We start from the raw sequence: 21,402 nt of genomic DNA, 5'->3' as shown, positions 1-21,402 counted from the left end.
GCCGTCTGGTGATGGTAACACCTGACCTGCTCCACCTTCAACAGCAGCCTCCACTGTGGATGGATGACAACTCACTGTTGTCAACTCACAACCCCCACAGTGCACGTGTGTCACAACATACTGGAAATCATCAGCTAGAATATGAAAAGAACAACAATGGCTTGCTAGCCTGAACGCTAGCTGACTTAAAAACCGATAGAACTTAAAGGAATCAGTATTTTAATGATCCAAACAGCCTTGTCACTCTGACTAATGACATTTTCTAATGTAATGTCAATTTATTCTGAACACAAAATATTGACTACCCCTACAGAAAATAAATTCTATGTTGTGTACCCTCTGAAATATCACTGGAAAAAACAAAATGTGAATCATTTTTGAACAACATTGACCTTAAACAGAGAAAGGCATGAGTGGGCATGAAGACATTATCAATATTAGATTTTTTTAAACTCCCAAAAGTCAATATCATTATCTGCCCCAAACATCCAGCCTCGGTCAACATGTGAGGATTTAGAGTTAAGTAAACAACAAGCTAAAGTTAGTGTAACACTGAGTGTCTCAAACACACTGTGCAAACACACTCAACAGAGGCGGCGTTGACTGTTGCACTATTTATGATGCTTAATCTGGCCTCAACATTTGGCTTCTGCTCACTCATGAAAGCATTCTGCCGCTTCTTTATGCAGAGTCAGACTCTATCTGCTGGTTTTCATGTGTTCTTTAATACTGGAATACAGAAAAAGCACATATTATCACAGGGCAAACCTGTGAGGAAAAACAACAGTAAAGTAAGCAGAATAAGCAGGTGAAATGAGACTGATTATGATAATATTCTGTTGTAGTTCTGAGTGTTAGTTTTATTATATCCTGTTTTATGTTAAAAAGTTCACCTTATGTGTCATTTTTTTTAAACATATTTATTGACATTTTAACTTAGATACAAAATGTACATAAACATACAATATGACCCCAATATCACCCCAACCCACCCACCAAGCATCTCATCAATCAAATGAAAAATAAAAAAGTAAGAATACATAGATTTACAAAATTAAATACACAGTGCAGTACTATTAAAATGTATACAGGCGACAGAGCGACACTACCCAGAGGACAATAGAGGCAGTGTAGAGCAAGGCATACAAGAATTATTGCAATAAGCCTAATAGCAGATTGTTTGTGGCATAAGGAAGTAATCAATTTTACAAATTAACATAGAGTGCCTATGCTATGAGTGCTTACAAGACACATTAGGATGGAGGTTCAGGATCAAGGGTATATTGCAGCTCTGTTTCTTCAAGAAAATATAAGAAAAGGCCCCAGATTTCATAAAATTCACCAAGCCTATGTTTAATACTATGTCAGCTTCTCTAAAGCCAGGCATGATGATAGAGACTAACAGGGGGACATGACATATTTTTCCAGTACATGGCAATGAGATGTTTTGAATGGACAAAGCAAAGATTAATCAATTTGATTTCCTGTGATTTTAAGGAAAGATTTTCAGGGTAGAGGCCCAGGATACAGAATTTAGGAGAGATAGGAATAGGTTTGGAGATTATTTGGGAAATTATGTATTACTTCTTTCCAAAATCTTTGCATCTTCTTACATTCCCAGATGCAGTGGAAGACGGTGTCTTTATGAGTTCGGCATTTCACACAAGTGTCTGGAATGTCTGGATTAAATCTATTCAGCTCTTACGTGTCATTTTGTTTTACTTCCTGTGTTTTCCAGCCTGTGTCTCATCAGTTCTCCCTCCTCAGTGTCTTTAAGTCTGTGTGTTCCCCTCAGGCTCTGCCAGTTCATCTTTGGACCTTCTGTGTCACAGTGAGGGTTTCCCCCAGTTTTTCTGTCTTTTTGGACTTTGTTTTTCTGTGGACTTTGTTATCTTTTTCATTGTTGGGCTCCTGCTTGCTTTGTTTGGATATAGTTACCTCATTGGACATTTCATGTTGGCTTTGACCCTCACCTGCCTCCCCCTCCTGTAAGTCTGTTTGGTCACCTTAGTTGATAAATGCATTGAATAGCACCAGCTCTGTTTGGTCTGTATTTGGGTTCATTCCATGTTAGTCCATGACACATTTTTGACATATTCATGCTGGCATTTTGAAAGACAAATAACAGACACATGCAGTCAAACAGCAACTACTAGAAATTAAATAGAATTATTATATAGTTTACCATAACAGGCTAAATTCCTTGAGATGATTCATCTTATATTCAGTTCCTAAATAAACACTCACACCAGCAAATAGAAAACTTAAAACACAAGATACAACAGTGGTGGAGCTGTGACAAGAGGTAGAGGTGAGCACTATTTGCATATTCATAGCTGTATGCACGCTAAATGAAGGCAAAGAGTGAGCATGACTGAGCAATAACTCTGCACCTTTTCAGGGAAAAAACTTCTAAATATGTAACACACACACACACACACACACACACACGCACACGCACACGCACACACACACACACACACACACGCACACACACACACACACACACACACACACACACACACACACACACACACACACACACACACACACACACACACACACACACACACACACCAGGTGGTGATTAAACAAGCTGTAATGATGTCATGTGTCCACCAGGTGTCAGTTTCCTCTCTCTTTTAGTCATACCCGACACACAGGTGGGTAACCATAGATGGTCTGTCTCTGTAGAGGGTCACAAAGGTAAGAGTCTTAGTAGTAATGCATCAAGGAGAGTCCCAACCTGGTCAAAAATACAATTTACCTCTGACTTGCTGTCAAAAATGACCTGGACTTTAGTGTGATAACATCCACCTATAATCTATCATTTTTAGATTTCTCCTGAATACAACGACTTTTGGGATTCTGAACAAACTTGTTTCATATCCATCCACATCACATTTTGGTTTACAGCCTGACTCTCCGTGGCAGACAGCCTTGTTGAAGCATTGTTTATCTATCCTTACAAATAAATGCCTCTGAGCAACAGGATTTTACAGCCTCAGCTGTAATTTAAATAGTTCTAAAATGTGCCATTTTTCCATTGGAGATTTGAACTGGAACAGCAGGATGAAGTCCAGAATAGATGTGTGTGTGTGTGTGTGTGTGTGTGTGTGTGTGTGTGTGTGTGTGTGTGTGTGTGTGTGTGTGTGTGTGTGTGTGTGTGTGAGTGATATCATTCTCTCACAGCAATACTACTTAAGTTGCTGTCTATTGCATGGTGTCAAGGTGTTGAAATCAGTTATGAAGGGTTGTCATTTAGAAAAAACTAATCTAATGAACTTCTAGGAGACACTCATTCCATTCGGCAGCACAAAGGATAACAGATGTGGCTGACCCTGACCAGCAGGTGCAAATATTACTAATATTACACCGGATTTGTGTGACACGTTTCATACATAAGAGTGTATTAAAGTGTTTTTTCATCTACCTTGCCTGCTCATAATAGCTATGGGTTTATGTCCACTTAAATTTGGTTGCTTGCTGCCCTTGTTTTAGCTGATTGTCTTCTGTATGTACATCTTCCTGTATGATTGTATGTCCACGCACTGAAAGCCAGTGGAAACGGATGTCAAACTCCCTGTGCGCCCAAATATACTCGGACAATCAATTCTGATTCTGAATCGCGAGCTGCGGTGAAAATTCCCATAGTCGTGAAGGCAGCAGGGATGATGCTGCTTTGGATCCATATTACCTTGTTAGCAGGTTGCAAGCTAACTGAATACAGGCGGTCCAGTGCGGCTACAGGGGGATGTCCCACCCTTTTTAACAGAAGCTGAGCACTGCGTGGTTTTTATCGGCTCTACACAAGCAGGAGTACATTCCAAACTTTGGCGACATGACAACCCGGTCGGAGAGAGAAAAAGCCCAGAAACTGAATGAGCAGCATCAGGCCATTCTGTCCAAACTGCTGAGAGAAGACGACAACAAGTATTGTGCCGACTGTCAAGCCAAAGGTGAGCTCTCTCTGGAAACCTCGTGTCAGAAATGTGTGTTTGAAAAGATGAAATGATGTGGTAAGTTGGCAGCTAACGGCTAGCTACAGCTAGCAGTATACTGTAACGTTATTCAAATGGGAGTCACTTCATGTGTTTGCTGTGCTTCCATCTCTCTCAGCCGAACGTTAGTTGTTGACACCAAAGCATTGCAATTAAAATAATATTTTTCATTACGCATATTTATATTGTACAATGCAAAAACAATCATTGCCCGTCCAGAATTAGTCAGAATTAAGCTAAAATGTATAATGTTGAGCGACATTTGATTAACCACAAAAGATATACAACTTCCGTTTATCACTTTCAAAATAAAATCCTCATCGAGATATAGTTTTAATAAAGTGATTCATATGATTATGGTGGTAATACTGCTACTGATAATAATAAATAAGATAAATAAGAGGACGACTTGACGCAGTAAATACCACAAGAAATAAGACATAATAAAAAATCAATTTATATCTGAATGATTTTATGAAAAAAATTAATGACCACTGATTGACCATGATTTGCTTTTATCATTGAGCATGGGGCTGATGGTATTCTTTAATTTCTTTAGGTATTGTAGGTTTTTATTTCTTCTCATTTATAGAGGCGTGTTTATTTTGTACTTTTACACTTTTTTTTCCCTTGTCAACCTTTCTAAATATTTGTGCTCTTAAAATAGTTTGCTCTCGACTTTCATGCTTGGCGCTTTTATTTTGAAATCAGATCACCTGTGATTCCAGTTTTGTTTTGCATGGCACGGTTAACTTGGCGGAGGTTTTGCCCGACAGTATCGATGTCATGTCCTTGACTGGTTTATTTATGAGCGGAAAACGTGCGTCCTCTGTACATGCAACATTCAATTAAAGCTGCTGTTTGCTCGCTGAATGACCCGCGTACAGAAACGCGTCAGCATCAGTTTCTGGAGGTCTGTTGCAGCTGCAGCCAACACCTTGCCTCTGACTCCCGATGTCCTCCCTTAGAGCGAAGCCTCCCCCGAAATTCCATCACAAATCTGAAAGTTTAATATTCCCTTGGCCAGACTCTAAATTACAGTTAGATCGAAGAGGTCCCATAAATATTTAAGAACCAGTCCCCAATTCGGCACTCACCCAATACCTAAAACGGCAATGCATCCCAGTAAGATGTGAACCGTTATAAATTTACATGCATGCACTCAGGAATTCCCAGTGGTGCGCGCTCAGTTTCAAAACATATTAATTTTAAAATGTTTCGCACAATACATATAGCAAAATTGTCGCAGACTCCTGACTGTTGCCTAAACGTTTTAACCTATGTGTTTGGCGGTAAGTGTGGAAGCATGAATTTCCTAGACTTTCGAGAGGAGTTTGAACGGCTCGTATCGGGGCTACATATGACTGAGATTAAATGCCTTTTGCGTCATCACCGTGCCTATGCCGCCTCTGACAGTTGTAATCTGTATTACTAGACTTCCCTCAGACAGTCAGTCAGTCAGTTTGTTTTGATGCTGATGCTGCATCTGTCTTCAATTCAAGATCAATTTCACTGCTCATCCTTTATGCTAATATAAATAGCATTTCATGATCCTAGCCAGCTGTAGCACGTAGTAGCATTTTATTTCCTTTTTTTTACATGCATACTGATGCAATATAGTTACATTAAATAAATATTTCATGAATAATGTGATAATTAAGCTCGTTTATTTACTTTTCACACATCTTTCAGCTGTCTTGCTCAGTCTTTTTCAGTGCATTGAGTGATAGTGATAGATCAGTGCACTGTTTTTAAATTCTGGCTTCAAGGTGCGGCTTACTTTCAACCACATCTCATGGTTTTCCTCAGCGCATGGAGTTGTTCAGATGGTTTATAGGACCACCTGTTGTCACGTGATAGTCCACAGGTAACATGAAAGCAACTAAACTATCTCCATGACACCTGAGCCGCTACATCTACTGAGGAAAGCCATGAAATGTAGTTGAAATCTCCAGAGACAACAAGTAATTTGTTTAGTTTGTTGGTTGTGTGGTATAAGTGTGTTTCTCTGTTAAATGTCTGTTGTTGAGCAAACTCCAGCTCTTGGCATTAAGACCTTATTTTTTAAACTAAAGCACTGTTTCTAAGGTGAAGAACTGTTTGAACTAATTTAAATGGCAGTGTTGTAATGAACATCCTCCACTTGAAATGTTATTTATTGTCAGGGCTGTAATCGTCTCCAGTTCATAGTTCACTCACTCTTTTTCATTTGTATATTATTTTTGCATTGTTCATTAAAAAGGTTCAGTAATAAATTGTTTGAATTCACATGTAAATGGAGCAGTAATGACTTGAGTGTGAACTGGCTGGCATTCAGCAGGACACACTACACTGTTCTTCTGTTAGCTCTGGCTTTCCTTTGTTGCTTGACATGACACACAATTAAATTTTTTGTGCGGGTAATGGGAAGGATCATTTGATGATGAAGGCCTGTACAAACAAACCTCTACGGGCACCTGTGGGTTGGAGAAGGCTGAATTTGCTTTGCATGGAAACAGGTGTTAGCTGTGTGTGCATGCATCCCAGTGAGCTGATTAGCAGCCGTTGTCGAACGTTGTTCTTCTGAATCCCTCTCAAGTGTTTGATCCTGGTCATTTTTAGCTCGTATGTGTATATCTTGTCTTACAACAAGCAAATTTGAAGTTTGCGCTTAATAATATCAAAAGATTAAGCAGTGGCTGAACAAAATCAGCAAGCAGCCACACCTCTGGCATTGTATTGAGTCCAAGTCAAGTCTAAAGTTGATGTGATTCCAGCTCACGTGTGACTGGACTGAAACACTCATCTCTCCAAGTACACATGTGTTTTTCTGTCACACATCAAACTTCCACTTCATCCTGTCACGGCTGAGTCCTGTGCACACTTTAAATGATTTATAGCCTTCGATAAAGTAAATAATCTGTTCTTTTAACTGAACTGCATTCAAGTCTGATCTGCTGATTTGTCTTATCTGCATCAGTCAGTGACACTGCACCCTGCGGCCTGAGGCGTCTTCACTTTTGTTAGTCATAAAGCAGCAGCATTCAGCCATGACCTATGAGTCACATTGACTATGTCCCAGCTATTTTTATCTAATAATATATAGCTGTTGTGAAAAAGCCCCATAACTCCCAAACATCTGTGTAGTCTGAGCAAGTTATTGAGGAAAGTGAGTGAATTCTTCATGATCTTGCACACAGTTTGCTTTGTTTTTAATGTTTTCACATGATAGATGACAATCAAATGATAAATATGATTATACCAGCCAGTTAACACCTGCAGAGATCTTTTTTAAAAGATTACAGAGAAAAAAGTTTCAAAAGCAAAGCCTGCGTCTATCAGTTTCAGGCATTTTCTATGTATTTTCATTTAATCCTTCCTAATTTGTATTTAGTAATAGAAGGAGTAGCACCAAAGTAGTAAAAAAACATTACTAATTCAGCAGTTCATTCAAATTTTTTGCTCGATTAAGGTTAAACTCAAACACTGGAACTAATGACCAGCTCAAACTCAAAGTGTACAGTCTGTAAGAGAAGAGGAGCCAAGTAGCGAGCGAAGCAATGCAACACAGGCCTGAACACTGTGTGGAAGTATTTAGCCATCAACAGAGACAAAGCTGTGTGCTGAGTTCACAAACTCTACAACCACAGCAAACATTCAGACTCACCCGCTCGTCATGCCGGCGAGGCAGCGGAGGCACCAGAGACGGGTGGAGCAACTTTGTGTGGCTGCCTGCTCACATAGTGCTGCTGTTTGACTCCACGCAGGAGAATGTCAGAGACCACGCTGAAGGCTGGGACAGTCCTTCCAATGATGGGTGGACATCAGTGGCCTTGCATGCTTGTGGGACAGTCACAACTCACTGTAGCTCAGCCTCACGCATTAACCCTATGTCGACTGTGTTTGACTGAAGCATATCATTAAGTAATGCTAAAATATCTCTTTAAATGCAAGCTACATGTGTCTACAGAGGATGGAGGTGTGTGACAAGTACTTTCTGTTTCCAGCTTCTCATTTGAGGCCACTTGTTTGTTCCTCTCGTGAAGTGCAATTGAAAAGCTCTGGGTTTTAGACGGTCGGTCAAACAAAGCAAGGCGTTTGAAGATGTCACCTTGGGCTTTCAGAAGCATCGTTCACTCATTTCCAACATGTTTTTGGATGAAAGGATAGAAAGCAGATTCATCAATAATGAAAATTCACACAGTCTTGGTATGAAGGCGTGATAATCTCACATTCCATCTTTCAGCATTTTGCTCTTCTTTTGCATTCCAGCTCCTCCATACTTGTCCGTATGCACAAGTATTACTTCAGGATTCTGAAGTCATTGTTTGTGTTTTTTGGCGCTCAGGCTAAAACATTAAGGGTTTTTTAATGAGCCACAGCTAACGTGGGTTGCCGTCTTTTGTCATCATCCCTGAAAACGTTTGCCTTCGTGTCACTGCATCATACTCTCGGCTCCTCTCGCCTGAACTTCTCCACATCCATTTGGAGCTGAAATGTTCTGTCTCTGAGCTTGAACGTGGACGTCTCCAGTGGATGCAGCGCAGTGCAGACACAACACAGAGACAGTGTATTAGCTTTTATTGATTTTTTTAAAACAAGCATTCTCTCCGTGGCTGATTGAGCACTGCGATTGCAGAGCTCTGCTTTGATTGATCAGCTTGTTTTAGAGTTCGGCGTGACCGAGCAGTCCGTCGTCCGTGCTGCCTGCTGCAGTCAGTGTGTCTGGGTGTGGCGGCTCCGCTATGACCACTGCAGTGTGGTGACTCACCTTAGCCTCTCCGCTGTAATTCTACCCTCACTCCTGTCTCCTGTCTACACACTCTGCTCTACATTTTCTGTGTGTGTGTGTCCTTATTGATTTCACTTCCATTTTCCTGTCCTCTTTAACGTCTCAGTCCATCCACTACTTAGAGTCCAGACTATAATTTTCGCTTTTGGTTTTAATACAGTCCTTTCACCAATGTGACTGAAACGCTGCTCACACACAGACACACACAGGCTGGCAGTGTGTCAGTGTTATGATTTGTGGACGGGGTGCTCTGAGCTGGCACATGCTCTCCTCTGTGCTGGCACAGCAGATCTTGGCAAGCATCTGCAGGGCACTCAGCACTTTGACGACCTGTCCTTGGAGCCTCTCTGCTGTCACACACATAAAACACTGGCACGGCTCCACATACACTCACACTAATTTGGACCCCGAAGCTTGCATGCACACCTGGAATTATGCACATTTTAGAGGTGTGAAGGGCAGGTTAGCCTTGCAGTGTCCGGAGAAGGAGAAGCTGCAGCTCATCCTGTGTGGAGCGGGTGCAGTGGCAGGTTGGCCTCGATGTCACATAAATTGAGTTTATTTCCAACTGTTAGTAAGTAAGTTTCATGCAAATACGAGTAATATAATACAAGCTTGGTTTATTTCTGTGTTGACGCATTTATAGTTTAATGACAAGGGCGGCTTTCCATCATTATAAAGGAAGGAGACTTCCAAGAAACTACGTGTTGCTCTTGCTTCAGTGTCAGCTAATGCTGGTCATGAATCATACTGACTGAAGACCACAGCACATGTACGTCGACCGCTAATGGCCATGATGCTGCAACAATACACTGGAAGTGATGCTGAGCTGACATTTCTCTCAGGTTGTATTTTCAGAGAACATCTGAAACCGCTTTAAAATCTTCAATACTTTGTAGTAATCTCTAACAAAATTCTTTATTCACAAAACAAGTTTTCATTGTGCTAACAAATCCCACAAACTCTGCTCTACACCATAATTAGTGTAGAAATCTTACCCAACTAATAACATCAAAGTTATGTTTGCCACTTCATGTGAGGATGGTTTGCAGACTGGCTGCTCTGGCACAAGCAGTGTTCACTGAGAAGAGGAAATCACCACCACCTTTGTCACCTTGCTTCAAAAAAAGGGAACTAAAAACCAAATAACTACCTGTTTTAAAGTCACTGCATGCAGTAGGCGATGGTGGCATGAACGTGTCGTGTACAAAATGAGTTGATTTGCTGTATATCTGGACCGTTTGATGTCCAGCGACACTCTAAACATGCCGTCTGTTCATCATTCAGAGCCTTCCATGGATGGTGTTTCACCTGTGAGGTTGAATAGCTTTTGCCAGTATTAATGAGATAAAACAAGCAGTGTTGGATCTTTTGGATTTCTTCTGTGCTATCTCGGAAAACTCGCTTGCCAGTTTATTAGGTACACCTAGCTGACGTAAAGCAGTTGCATGCAACAGTCCTGCAGAAAGTCCTCGTCAATGAGGTTATGGTTTTCTGTTTTTGTTAAACTGTCGTAGAGACGTTTGGATCAGTGTCGGAAATTAAGTGAACTTTGTCTTCCACCAGCCCAAAGAGTGTAAACAAAACAAAACAAAAACTAATGTGCATTTTTCCCATAAAAAATCCTGCTTTTTAAAAGTAAAACTGTCAATATTGCACACACACACACACACACACACACACACACACACACACACACACACACACACACACACACACACACACACACACACACACACACATACATACACACACACACACACGATCTCTCACATGTTAATGCTAAGTGCTAACTTTTCAATAATGATAACCATTGGAACTGAACAATGAGTACATGATTTGCTGTCACACATCAACCTTTTCGTACTGTCCCACTCCCTCCAGGCTGTGATTGGTCAGTACATGGAAACCCAGTCCTTGCTGATATTATCCCTCCTCTGCTGCTGGCACCCCCAGGCTCAGGACTGTTACCTTTTCCAGCTTTTGGGCGTGGACTGTAGTTTGGAGCACACTGGTTACTTTACACTAGTTTAGCCTGATATCTATCATATATTTAGCAGTTTGAGACGCTCTGCTGAAGAAGGACGATAGCAAGACTTTCAGGCGGGGGAACTTTTTTTCTTCTACAGCCCTGAGCTTATCTGGACACTTTTACACTGCCTATTATCACTCACCATCTGAAGCATGCACTCTTCACACACACACGAGGGAGATCTACTACCAGAACACCTTGATGAGCCACGCCACACTCACACAGGTTATCCACAAGGCCACCACCCTGAAAGGGGAAAGCTGGGTCAGTAAAACTATGTTGAACTGGTAAAGTTGAACCAGTAAAGGTGATTGGTTTTCAACTTGCCCAATAGAGCGACCGGCCTGCCAGGATTTCTCCTGGTGCTCCTGATGGCCAGTCCGACTACGTGCTTGACGACTGAGTTTTCCTTTTTATGGAACAGCATTTAACATCGTTTGTTTAATGCCCCGTTTGGTTGCCCACCACCATGGCTAGACAGTTGATCAGATTCACCTCTCACTTCACAAATTCAGTCGGATTTGGCCGGTGGTGGGTGTTCATTCCAACCCTGGACTTGATTCAACTGTATAATCATGTGTGTGGTGCTGCTGAATAGCATTAGGCTATACTGACATATTGTCCACCATGTTTATATCAATGAGAGTCGACTAAATATCTTTGGATTAAAACTGAATCAATTATAAATTGTTATTGTTAAAAATTAAGGTTCTGTCAATTAAGTCATTGATTGAATGACTAATTGACAATGAGTCATATGAAGAACACTGGTTGTGAATGTTGACCTACTCAGTCTGTATCTACCACACTGCCCTCTATCACCAGCAGATGGAATCCTGTCTTCACTTTAGCCATTCGTCCATTATTCTTGCCGTCTGTTGCTTGAATTGAAAAGATCTTAAATCTTGTGGCTGGAAGGCTTGCTGACGCTCGAGTATAATTAATCTCTTTCCAGTAGAAAACACAATGAAACAAACCACATGCCAGATTGCAGACTAAAAGTTTCAGTTCCAGTATCTGGGTTCACTCCCCGTGTGCCTCCCTCTGGCTGTTTCAGTCTTTATTACCTCTGATAATGGTTTTATGTAGTATCCATCTGTCATGATTTATGGACTGTCTGGACCATAATGTCCCTCCATTTGTTTAAGAACAGACAATAAGACCAGATGATGAGTTTTTATTAGGCTCTCCTCTTGTGATAATAGAGAGGAAATGCTGCATGGAGAGGAAAACATTTCTCCTTGTAGAAGCAGTCTCTCCACTCCTCCTCATTACTGCTGACACTGAATCACACTAATGGACCAGCAGGGAGCAGCACAGCGCTGTTTTATTTTTCCTTAAGTGTCCTGCTCCTCACTATTTCTCCTCTCTGCTCTGGCCTGTGCTGAAGATTTTTGGCAGCCTTACGAAGATTTACTCAGAAGACGTTTTATAAATTGGGAAATGGAAATTGTTCAACCTCTTTAAAAGAGAAGACAACTGAATTTCAGCACAAGATTGGTTTGTTTTCTTGCCCGTGGCACCATTCAGCCATCACGGTCAAGATGAGAAGAATTTAATTGGTTTCATGCAGCCTCACATAATTTAAAGAACTTCTAAATATTATATGTAGAGCTGTGCAGAGTGTGCAAGAGGACATTAAGAGCACATAAAAGGATATAAAAGCTACAGAGCAATTTAGACTACAGTGATGAAAAAGAGGATTCACATAGAGAGGTAGAAAGGTGGCTGTGACAGTACCCAGAATGCATTTCTGGCTGTGGGCCTGCAGGATTTGTATGAGTCAAGTTACACATAGTTTAGACTGCGTGTTTCAGCCTCAAAGCTTTAAACTTTCTGTGTTTACTCTGTCCCTGACGAAAGAAGCGTTCCGCTGCTTCGTTCTGCACAGACTTTTGGTCTCGCTCACAAATATTGATCCAATAATCTTGCAGGAATCACATCAGTAAATTCATTTTCCTTATTTCTTTATTTTTTTGACTGATTTGCTACTCCACACCCTGCAGCAAGTGTTCTGCTGGATTAAAGAGGTCAGATCTCTGTGGAAGAGCACAGCACCTCACCTCATATCTGTGGTGGCCATCCACAGTTTGCTGCCACCGTCACTCACGTTCAGACTAACACACACACACACACACACACACACACACACACACACACACACACACACACACACACCTGTCAGTCGTCGCCCTGTCCTCAGGTTGACAATTGGGGCTTTAATTTCATGCTTGACTGGCCACCCTGCCCCCCCCCCACTGTCACTCATCGAGGCTCCAGGGTGTGTGTCTGTCTGTGCATCTCTCAGCTGGGACAACTCTGTTTGTCTCAGTGTGTTTCTGTTTGTCTGCATGTAGGTAAAGATTTCTGTTTGTATTTGTGTGCATATTTAAAGAGTGTGTGTGTGTGTGTGTGTGTGTGTGTGTGTGTGTGTGTGATGTTAGCTTCATGGCTAACTCTATTTGTCAGCTGTGTGTGTCTGCCTCACTGTGCTTGTGTTGTGTGCATCTTTTGGTGCATGCTCGTGCACGTGCCCTTCGTAATTGCACTCAACTGTGCTCAAATTTACCTGCATGAAAGTAAGTGGATGTGAGTGTGTGTGTGTGTGTGTGTGTGCATGTGTGCGTGCATGTGCGAATGTGTGTGTGTGTGCATTAATGTGCGTGTGTATGAGAATAGCTCATTTGTGTCTAATCAGGTCAGCAGTCTACAAATTAGCATTGGTGCGTTCCTATTCTCTCTCTCTTTCTGTGTGTGTGTGTGTGTGTGTGTGTGTTGGGACTGCAGGGCTCATGTCTACTGAGAGAACTCAATTCAGCTGTCTATTTTTGTCCAAACTTCAATGCAGAGCAAGCGTAAAGAGGGATCGCATTATAAAACTGTTATTGAATGTGAATGATCCACATGAGACACAGATGAACAGATATTAATGCTTCAGATCCAAGGCTACTGCTCATCCACACACTGCTCAGCTCGTAGTAATCATATGCATTAGTTGCATGTATGCATTCATTTGGAGACTCAGGGAAAGTCATTTGAAGCTTGGGGGAAATATCATTTCCACCTCCAAACCATAAATCAGTGATGGATAATGGAAACTATGGTTACGGTATTAGAATAGGTCAACAGACACAAACAGCAGATTTAGAATAGGATAGCTTTCAAACAGACCATGCTGTCAACGGTAGGTTAATAGATACAGACCGGAGCAGTAGGTCAGCGCTCATGAATCAGAGTGGATTTTATCTTCTACAGCCAAGCTCCTCTTTCAAACAGTCGCTGTTATATTACACCTGCCCCAAAAGTTTTATATCACACCAAACTGCATGTAATTCAAGCACAGATAAACACCTCTGAGGGAGAGACTGTGAGCTCTTTAAAGATTCAAGAACATTAAAATAACCAGAAATAGGTAATAATGCCTTGTGTTAGCTTTGCCTGAACCACTTTGACGTCAGTATTATATATTTGTCTTGAGGATAAATGACAGTTTCAGCTAATAGACTGATATATTGATCAGTGATTGGTCCAGATTATAGCCTTAACAGTATAGAATTATTGAGGCTCATACTGATATTTGGCAGTTAAAAAAATGAGATCATTTCATGGCTGATATTATTTGTCTTTACACAATCCATGACATAAATAAACATTTTTATTAGGTTACTGGACATTTTTAAAACAGTTTACGGCCAAGTAACATCTGGAGCAAAACATTTAACTCTTGAAAAAACAAACTTGTCACTACTCTCTCGTGGACAAACTGTAGAATGGTGACAAAAATATATCTTTGTTTCAAAACATGTCTTTGTCATTCCTGTACTTCAATTTCTTGTCATTTATCAGCTAACATGTACGCTGACACGGATGTATCTGCAATGAGCTGCTAGAGGCCGATCTATAGGCCTGTCTGAATTCAAGTTAAATTGGTCCACTTAGCTCTTAAATTGTTAGTTGTGGTACACACTTATGATTCTACAGCACCATATTTGTACCATCCTCAAGTTGAACAAAGTGAAAGTGGACCCTGTTATAATACAGTTGTCACACCATTAATGAATGGTATACTATTTTGGTAGTGCAGCACAGTTTAGTATGCAAGACACAGACAAAAGCTTAAGTCTTTCTATGATAGTGCAATTTATATTTGGAGTATAATTTGTGTGTGCAATTCACTTTTCTAAATAGAGTCAGACCCTGAACTGCTCAATTGATTTTCTCACTGTAATAGAAATACTCAGAAGCCAATGAGATACCATTATGAACGTCTACCGTTAAGAAAATTTCATTTGTCAACTGTCTGGATGATCTGCTGTGAACCAAAAATGGATTTCCAACCACTGCTTGCATGCAAGTGTGATATGAGGGTGTGCACACATGCACTCTGTATGTCAGTGGTGTAGATGAGGTCTCAGCTAAGACTACTATATGCATATTATATATAATATATATTTGGAGAATGTGTTGAAAGAGGTCATCTAAGAGCACACCAAAGTGATGTTCAATCCATACAGATAGAGTCCAGCTTACAATGGCTGAGCTGCTTGATTTTAGGCTTAACACTCAGTCATCCCTGCCTTAATGCTCCTTTAGGCCGTCTAGCGCATTAGTGCCACTGCATTAACACACTGATGCTCTTACCCGAAACCGGCAAACCCACTAGACTGCGTGTATTTCTGCTGCCATCCAGTCGTCCTTGCTGCACCACCATTATGTAGCCTGGATCCATAAAAGTGGATCCTTTCCACTTGCTGTGTTCAAAGTCGCTTTCTATCCTGACAGATAGTACGCGTCATGCTCTGGTCACGCCTAGAGCCAACTATGGTGCTGAGGGGCTGTACCCACCAGCCCATTAAAATGATTGGACTGTTGTTTCCGTGCCGTCTTATATTCATCCACATGGAGGTTCGGCAAAGCTGGGGTGTTTTATTTTTTTAATGTATTTTTATTCAAACTTTTCTGTACTTTCAGGACATTACAAACAGCAACAACTCTGCTGAACCCAGACCCATAAAGACAGAAGATTAAAGATCGAATGCCAACTTAGGGCAATGAACAAGCAAGACTGAGGTCATAGGTAGAGGAGTGGCATCTGTCACATTTGTCATTTACATTTGGATACTTTTGGATAGCCTGGAGCTGGAGAAATGTAATCTCTGTAAAACCCAACAGGTGGTAGTTCTCACCCTCACCTCTCTCCTCATCCCACCTTTCCTAAGCAAGTTCAACCCTCATTTCTTGTGCCCATGCAGTTTTTATCTTGTTTATAGCATATGTATCCAGGGACTTAGTAGATGAATACATGTGGAAATGGGTGCCCTCTGTCAGGGCAGTAAAGTTGTGAGATCATCTCAGGATTGTTTGGGAGGAAGAGGGGACAGTTAGGAGACATAATGCCTAATCTGAAAGTGATGGAGATGAGATGGAAGTAAGAGAGGCAAGGGAGCGGAAAGTGTCATTTCCAAATAGGTCTCGGGATGTCCTTATACCTTTCCTTGTGTCTGAGAAATTGGTGCCAAATCTTCAGTATGGAGAGAACTATGGAATCACTGGTTATGTGAGAGGGGCTTGTTAAGAGAGAGTAGCAAAGCAGAGCAGAGTAGGGCAAGTAAGATATTGGCTGCAGGTTGGTACCATGGGGCATCTGGAGCATGCAGCCAGAACAGCAGTTTATGAATATTTGCTGCCCACTAGCAATATAAAACATTAGGTAGTGCAAGTCCTCCACTTAATTTGCATCTCTGAAGTAAGGATATACTGACCTGGGGTACCATTCCTTCCCAGATGAATGTAGTGACAGCTTGCTTAATTGATCACAGCGTTTTAATTGGTGCGCCAGCAGCTGACTCGCCCTGCCGCCGTGTTCATAGAATGTGCCCCATGAGCACAGAAGTAAACACTCTGCATCTTGAGTAGACTGAATTTAGATTGCAGAACAGTTGCTGTGTATACATAATGCTTGAGATGGAGTTAAAGCATACTGACAGTCTAACTCAAGTGTAGCTGTAGAAAGTTCATCAAGTTTAGCCTTATGAGGGTTGTTAAGATGAGAAGAATAAGAAATAATTTGCCTTTTGAGATGGGCTTTATGTATGTCTCATAGGAGTGAGTGGGAAGTGGAGCTTGTCTCATTGAATATAACCATATCATCAATTGATATGGAGATGGTGTTACAAATGTTTGCATCAGACAGCACAAGGGAGTAGAATCTCCAACACGGAGGTGTTGGAGGTTGTATAGATAGAAGTATGTTTAGGGCTAGGGGTCCACAAACAGAAATAATGGTTAATAAGCATTCAGGCAACCTAAGGCAGTGACGTGTGATTGATGAAGAAACAGCCTCGCTGAGAAAAGGAATGGTGTACATGTGAAAGGAATGAATACTGACGGCACTGGAGATCTGATATCTCCAGGCATCAGCACAACCATTCAAAAAAACGAAGTCTGGAAACAACTTTGCCATAGCAAAGCAATGTTGTTAGTAAAGCGGTCTAAGGACGGGTCAATAACACAATTTAAGTCCCCTCCAAATATCAGAGGGTGGGTGTCAGTAAACTGATGGAAAGTACAATATTATCAGAAGTGGAAGCATTCACATTCTCAAGGATAACAAGGAGTGCACCAGGGGTTATTAGCTGTAATGAAATGTCTCCTGTTTTTCTTAAAATCAAGTCAAAACCTGAATGTAAAACCTGACCAAAGTATTGATTCTGTAGCCATGTGGTGGTCTTTAATGCACCAGTGGGTCTCAACAAAAAACAAAAAAAAAACTGCTTTTAGCTTTTTCAGATGGGAGAAGACTTATGATGTCGTGACAGGGCTCTTTGTGGCTTTAGAAACTTTGTTGAAATGCCCCATGTGGACTTGCATCTTTATCACTCATCTAAACTGTCTGAACTGAAGTGTGTGGCAGCCCAAGCAATTGCCAAAGGATGAGAGAGAAAGAGAAAGGGAAAAATGGAGAAAAGAGAGAAAATGGAAATTCAATACAAAAAGGAAAAATGGAAAAGGAAAAGAGAAAGGAAAAAAGGTCCCCATCCTGATGTAGGCATCAGACAGTCTAGAGAGATCCAGTGTATGAGTGTAAAAATCCAGTAAACATATAATGTAAGGGCAGTTCACCCTTCAGAGAACTGGTATAAATCATTTACAATGCAACACTTCACAAATTAGAAGATATGTCCAAGCTATTAATGGATAGGCAGTGCATAGGAAGCTTGTGTCACGACTGAGGCTGAACAACAAACTGAGAATGAAGAAACACCTGGAACAGCAGGGACCAATAGACCACAGTCAAAGAAATCATAAATCCTCTTGAGCCCCGAGTGAAAGAGTATTGCTGACCTTTATGGGTGATGATGGCCTTGCCGGATAGAGCAGGCCTTACTTCTTGCCAGGCTTGTTACACAGGGTCTCCTTGACCTTAGTGAACTCCCCCAGTGCCTCACCAGCTGGACCATTGTATTTTAGATTTTTCAGATCAGTAGCATTTAGTAGGATGTCCTCCATGGTGTGATTATAGTGGAGCTTCAGGACAAGTGAGCTAAGTGCCTCTCTTTCAGTGGGACGGACAGACTGGTGACAATGGCCGATTAGAGGCCTCTGTTCTAGGGATAGCAAGTCGATGAGTAGCTGAGCATGAAATTCCTTGGGTCACAGGGACCTGGGGGCCTCCTTTCCTTCTGTGACTCCTATTATGCGGATGTTATTCCTACGTGATCACCATTCCAGGTCGTCACATTTGTCCAGCAGTTTCAGCTGTCAGTCAAGCCAACTTTGTTTGCAGCAGGAGTGCTGGGTTGCAGACTTTTCCACTTTGGGAATGGTTTTACCACGCACTGACATCGTAGCTTTGATTGCCACCATTGCTGTCTTTGTGTCACTCTTCGTAATGATTTCATTTTTCAGGTCAGCCCTAATTATTCCAATTCAAGCATCAATTGTAGCACAAATATCTTCCTTGCATTGGACCAACTCTTTGTGAAACATCTTGAGGACAGTAAGCACCCTGTCATCCAGGACACTGCTCCCTTCTCAGGGATACTTGTGAGGTGAGCTCAGCGCTTCATCTGGGCCTCCTGCCATCACCATGTTCTTTGTTAATGAAAATCGATCACTTGAGTCACAAATAGTGTTATGACTATGAAATGAGTGATTCAATTGGTGGTTGAACTGAAACTTTTTTATGGATGTGTTTAAAAGTATAACTGTGGAGCTACCAGGACGTGTGACCCAGGTCCACTGTATGTGAGTGGGGTTTTTCAGAGTCTACTGGTCCTTTAAAGTTGCATCTCCCAGGAAATCATTCAGCATCCTCACATGCTGATGATCCAAGCAGAAGATTTTTCTTTATGTGCCTTTCTACACTGTCTACTCCTACTCTACAACTTTACATTTGCTTATTAAGGTACTTCAACGGGACAATTTTTATCCTGTTTTGCCTGAGTTTGTGCCATTAACTGCAAGCTATTTGATTCTGTTTGTGGCCTGTAGAGTCCCATGAGACATCGAATGTCTGATCAATGGACCCATGCAGCTGCAAACTCAACTCGGCTGACTGCTTTGGAGTCTGGCATCATTCCAGGTGTCCCCTCGCTCCTTTTGCCAGGTGAAAATGGTTGTACTGCCAGTGAGCCCTGCTGGCCTACTGTTGTCAGGCGGTGTCTCTCTATGGGTTCCTCCCACTTTCAGACTCCTTTGCTCTGCTGTCCCACTGGTGGACATGATGGGTGGATTATCTTCTCCCCAGGTCTGCCCCCGGAGAGGCTCTCAAGGGGTCAGGAAGCAGGTTCCCTCTCCCCACTCCCTCAACAACTTTCTGCCATCATCTCCCAAGAGGAGGTGGTCCTGTATGGTGGTCTCCCATGCTGCTGAGTGGTGCCTTCTGCAGCAACAAGTAGCACAACCTCCAGACACAGCCACAGGAGGGAGGGAATTTTCTATCACAGGCCTTCTGTGGTAAGGCGCCCAAAAGTCTCAGGGTTGGACAACACAGAGGCCTCAGACAGAGACACATTAACATAATATTTGGAGGCCATGTCTGACGGGGTTGGCCATTCTTACCTCCTTCCCTGCAGTGCACCATCTCATCTGGCCTTGTATGACAGCAACTGCAGAGACCCTAAGTATGTGGAGTTACTGAGGGGAATTACCTACCTTTACTTTGGTGCCAAGACTTCGGATATTGTTAAAAGCCTTCCATCCTAGACAGTCATCACAGCTAGCTAACAAATCTTTTGTATTCAATGGTCTCATTTCTTCCTACAACACTGACTGTTTCTTGCTAACAGAAACTTGGGTTTCTGATGATGATGTCCTTCTCATTGAATGCCCACCTGGTTCCACTTTCCCTTAATGAACCTAGAATAACTGGATGTGGGGTGGTTTAGTGGTGTTAGATAAAAATAGCTTTAAGTGCTCTTGATCTGATCTTGTTTTTTTTCTCCTTCTTTGAAATTTTGCTTTTGAAAGGATCAAGGACATGCTAACATGTGCAGGCAGATAAGTCCATTCCTTACACTTTTTGCTCCTGTGTTTTTGGTTTTGGGTCAACAAATATCAAAGTCTTGTCTGTGTCTGCCTGGAGGTTTTTCACATCTTCTGGTTCTGTGCAGCATGCTCATGGCTCTGTTCTTCCTCTCTGCCGGGGCTTTTATGTCACCCCATGTTGGTTATTTTTGCAGTGGGCTCTGTCTAGCAAGCAAAGATAAATCCAAATTTGTTGGATTCAACAAGTTGGTTTCACTTCTGTGTCCTGAAAATTTGTACTCCATTTGGAAAGAATGGGTTTACATCTGTAGTTCACCCTTTCGTAATGCCACAAGTCATGGATAATGTGGCAATTTTTTTGTTTTCCTCTCTGACCCTTGAGCAAATCAAAAGCTTTTGAGAGCCAGTCTATTATACTCAAAGCTAATTTCATTGAGCTGAAAGATCTGTTTTTATAATATCTTTCAAATTTAGAAATACGTTTTTAATTATAGTGACATTTCATTAAAGCTGTTAATCACTAGATGAAAGTAATTGAGAATGGATGCAATAAGAGCACATGAATTTTTTAATTGTTCTGCATTAAAAACCGAATTTTAAACAACCTTAAACTTATTGGAGTTAATTAAATGCAGCTATTCTTTAGACATGGCCTGTACATTTAATTTAAAAAAGCGATTTGTCTGCACCATTTCTTTTACTTCAAAATGACTAACTGATAATACATGTTTGCACTTTTATAGAATAGAATATTTCTTAAGCCACAGGAAGTGTAATCAGATGATATCTATGAATAATACACATCACACTTTGCTCCTTTGTAAAATCCCATTAAAATACATTGGAGGGATTTGGAATATTACTTCCTGAGCAATTTTGATAAGAATGTATTCAAATGTTTCTGGATAACCTAAAGTTGAAGTGTGCACATTTTCTGTGTGTAAGTTTTTCAAGTGAGACAGTTTTGCCAAAGTTAAGGTTAGGTTAGGTTTTGAATGTTTTTGCTGTTTGGATTTTATCTTTTCATATTAACTTTCTGAGTTTCTGCTCAACTCTGATAGTGTACTGCACCTGCATGCTGCTGTACTTTCCACAAATCCCTTGTCAGT

General features: G+C 41.4%; 1 protein-coding gene across 4 annotated transcripts in view; it reads left to right on the top strand.

Annotated features, from left to right (window-relative positions):
- The first annotated feature begins 3,658 nt into the window (after positions 1-3,658).
- Positions 3,659-21,402, top strand: part of smap1 (small ArfGAP 1) — a 101,176-nt gene continuing 83,432 nt past the window's right edge. For 3 of the 4 annotated variants that reach the window (XM_070977248.1, XM_070977247.1, XM_070977246.1), the window contains exon 1: positions 3,659-3,959. In XM_070977248.1, coding sequence (XP_070833349.1) covers positions 3,842-3,959 — 118 coding nt within the window. In that variant the 5' untranslated portion in view covers positions 3,659-3,841. The remainder of the gene's footprint in view (positions 3,960-21,402) is intronic. The other variant, XM_070977249.1, reaches the window with a different exon arrangement.

The sequence above is a fragment of the Chaetodon trifascialis genome, chromosome 13 (genome assembly GCF_039877785.1).
Source record: "Chaetodon trifascialis isolate fChaTrf1 chromosome 13, fChaTrf1.hap1, whole genome shotgun sequence".
Lineage (NCBI taxonomy): Eukaryota > Metazoa > Chordata > Actinopteri > Chaetodontiformes > Chaetodontidae > Chaetodon > Chaetodon trifascialis.
This window is presented reverse-complemented; position numbering and strand designations above follow the sequence as displayed.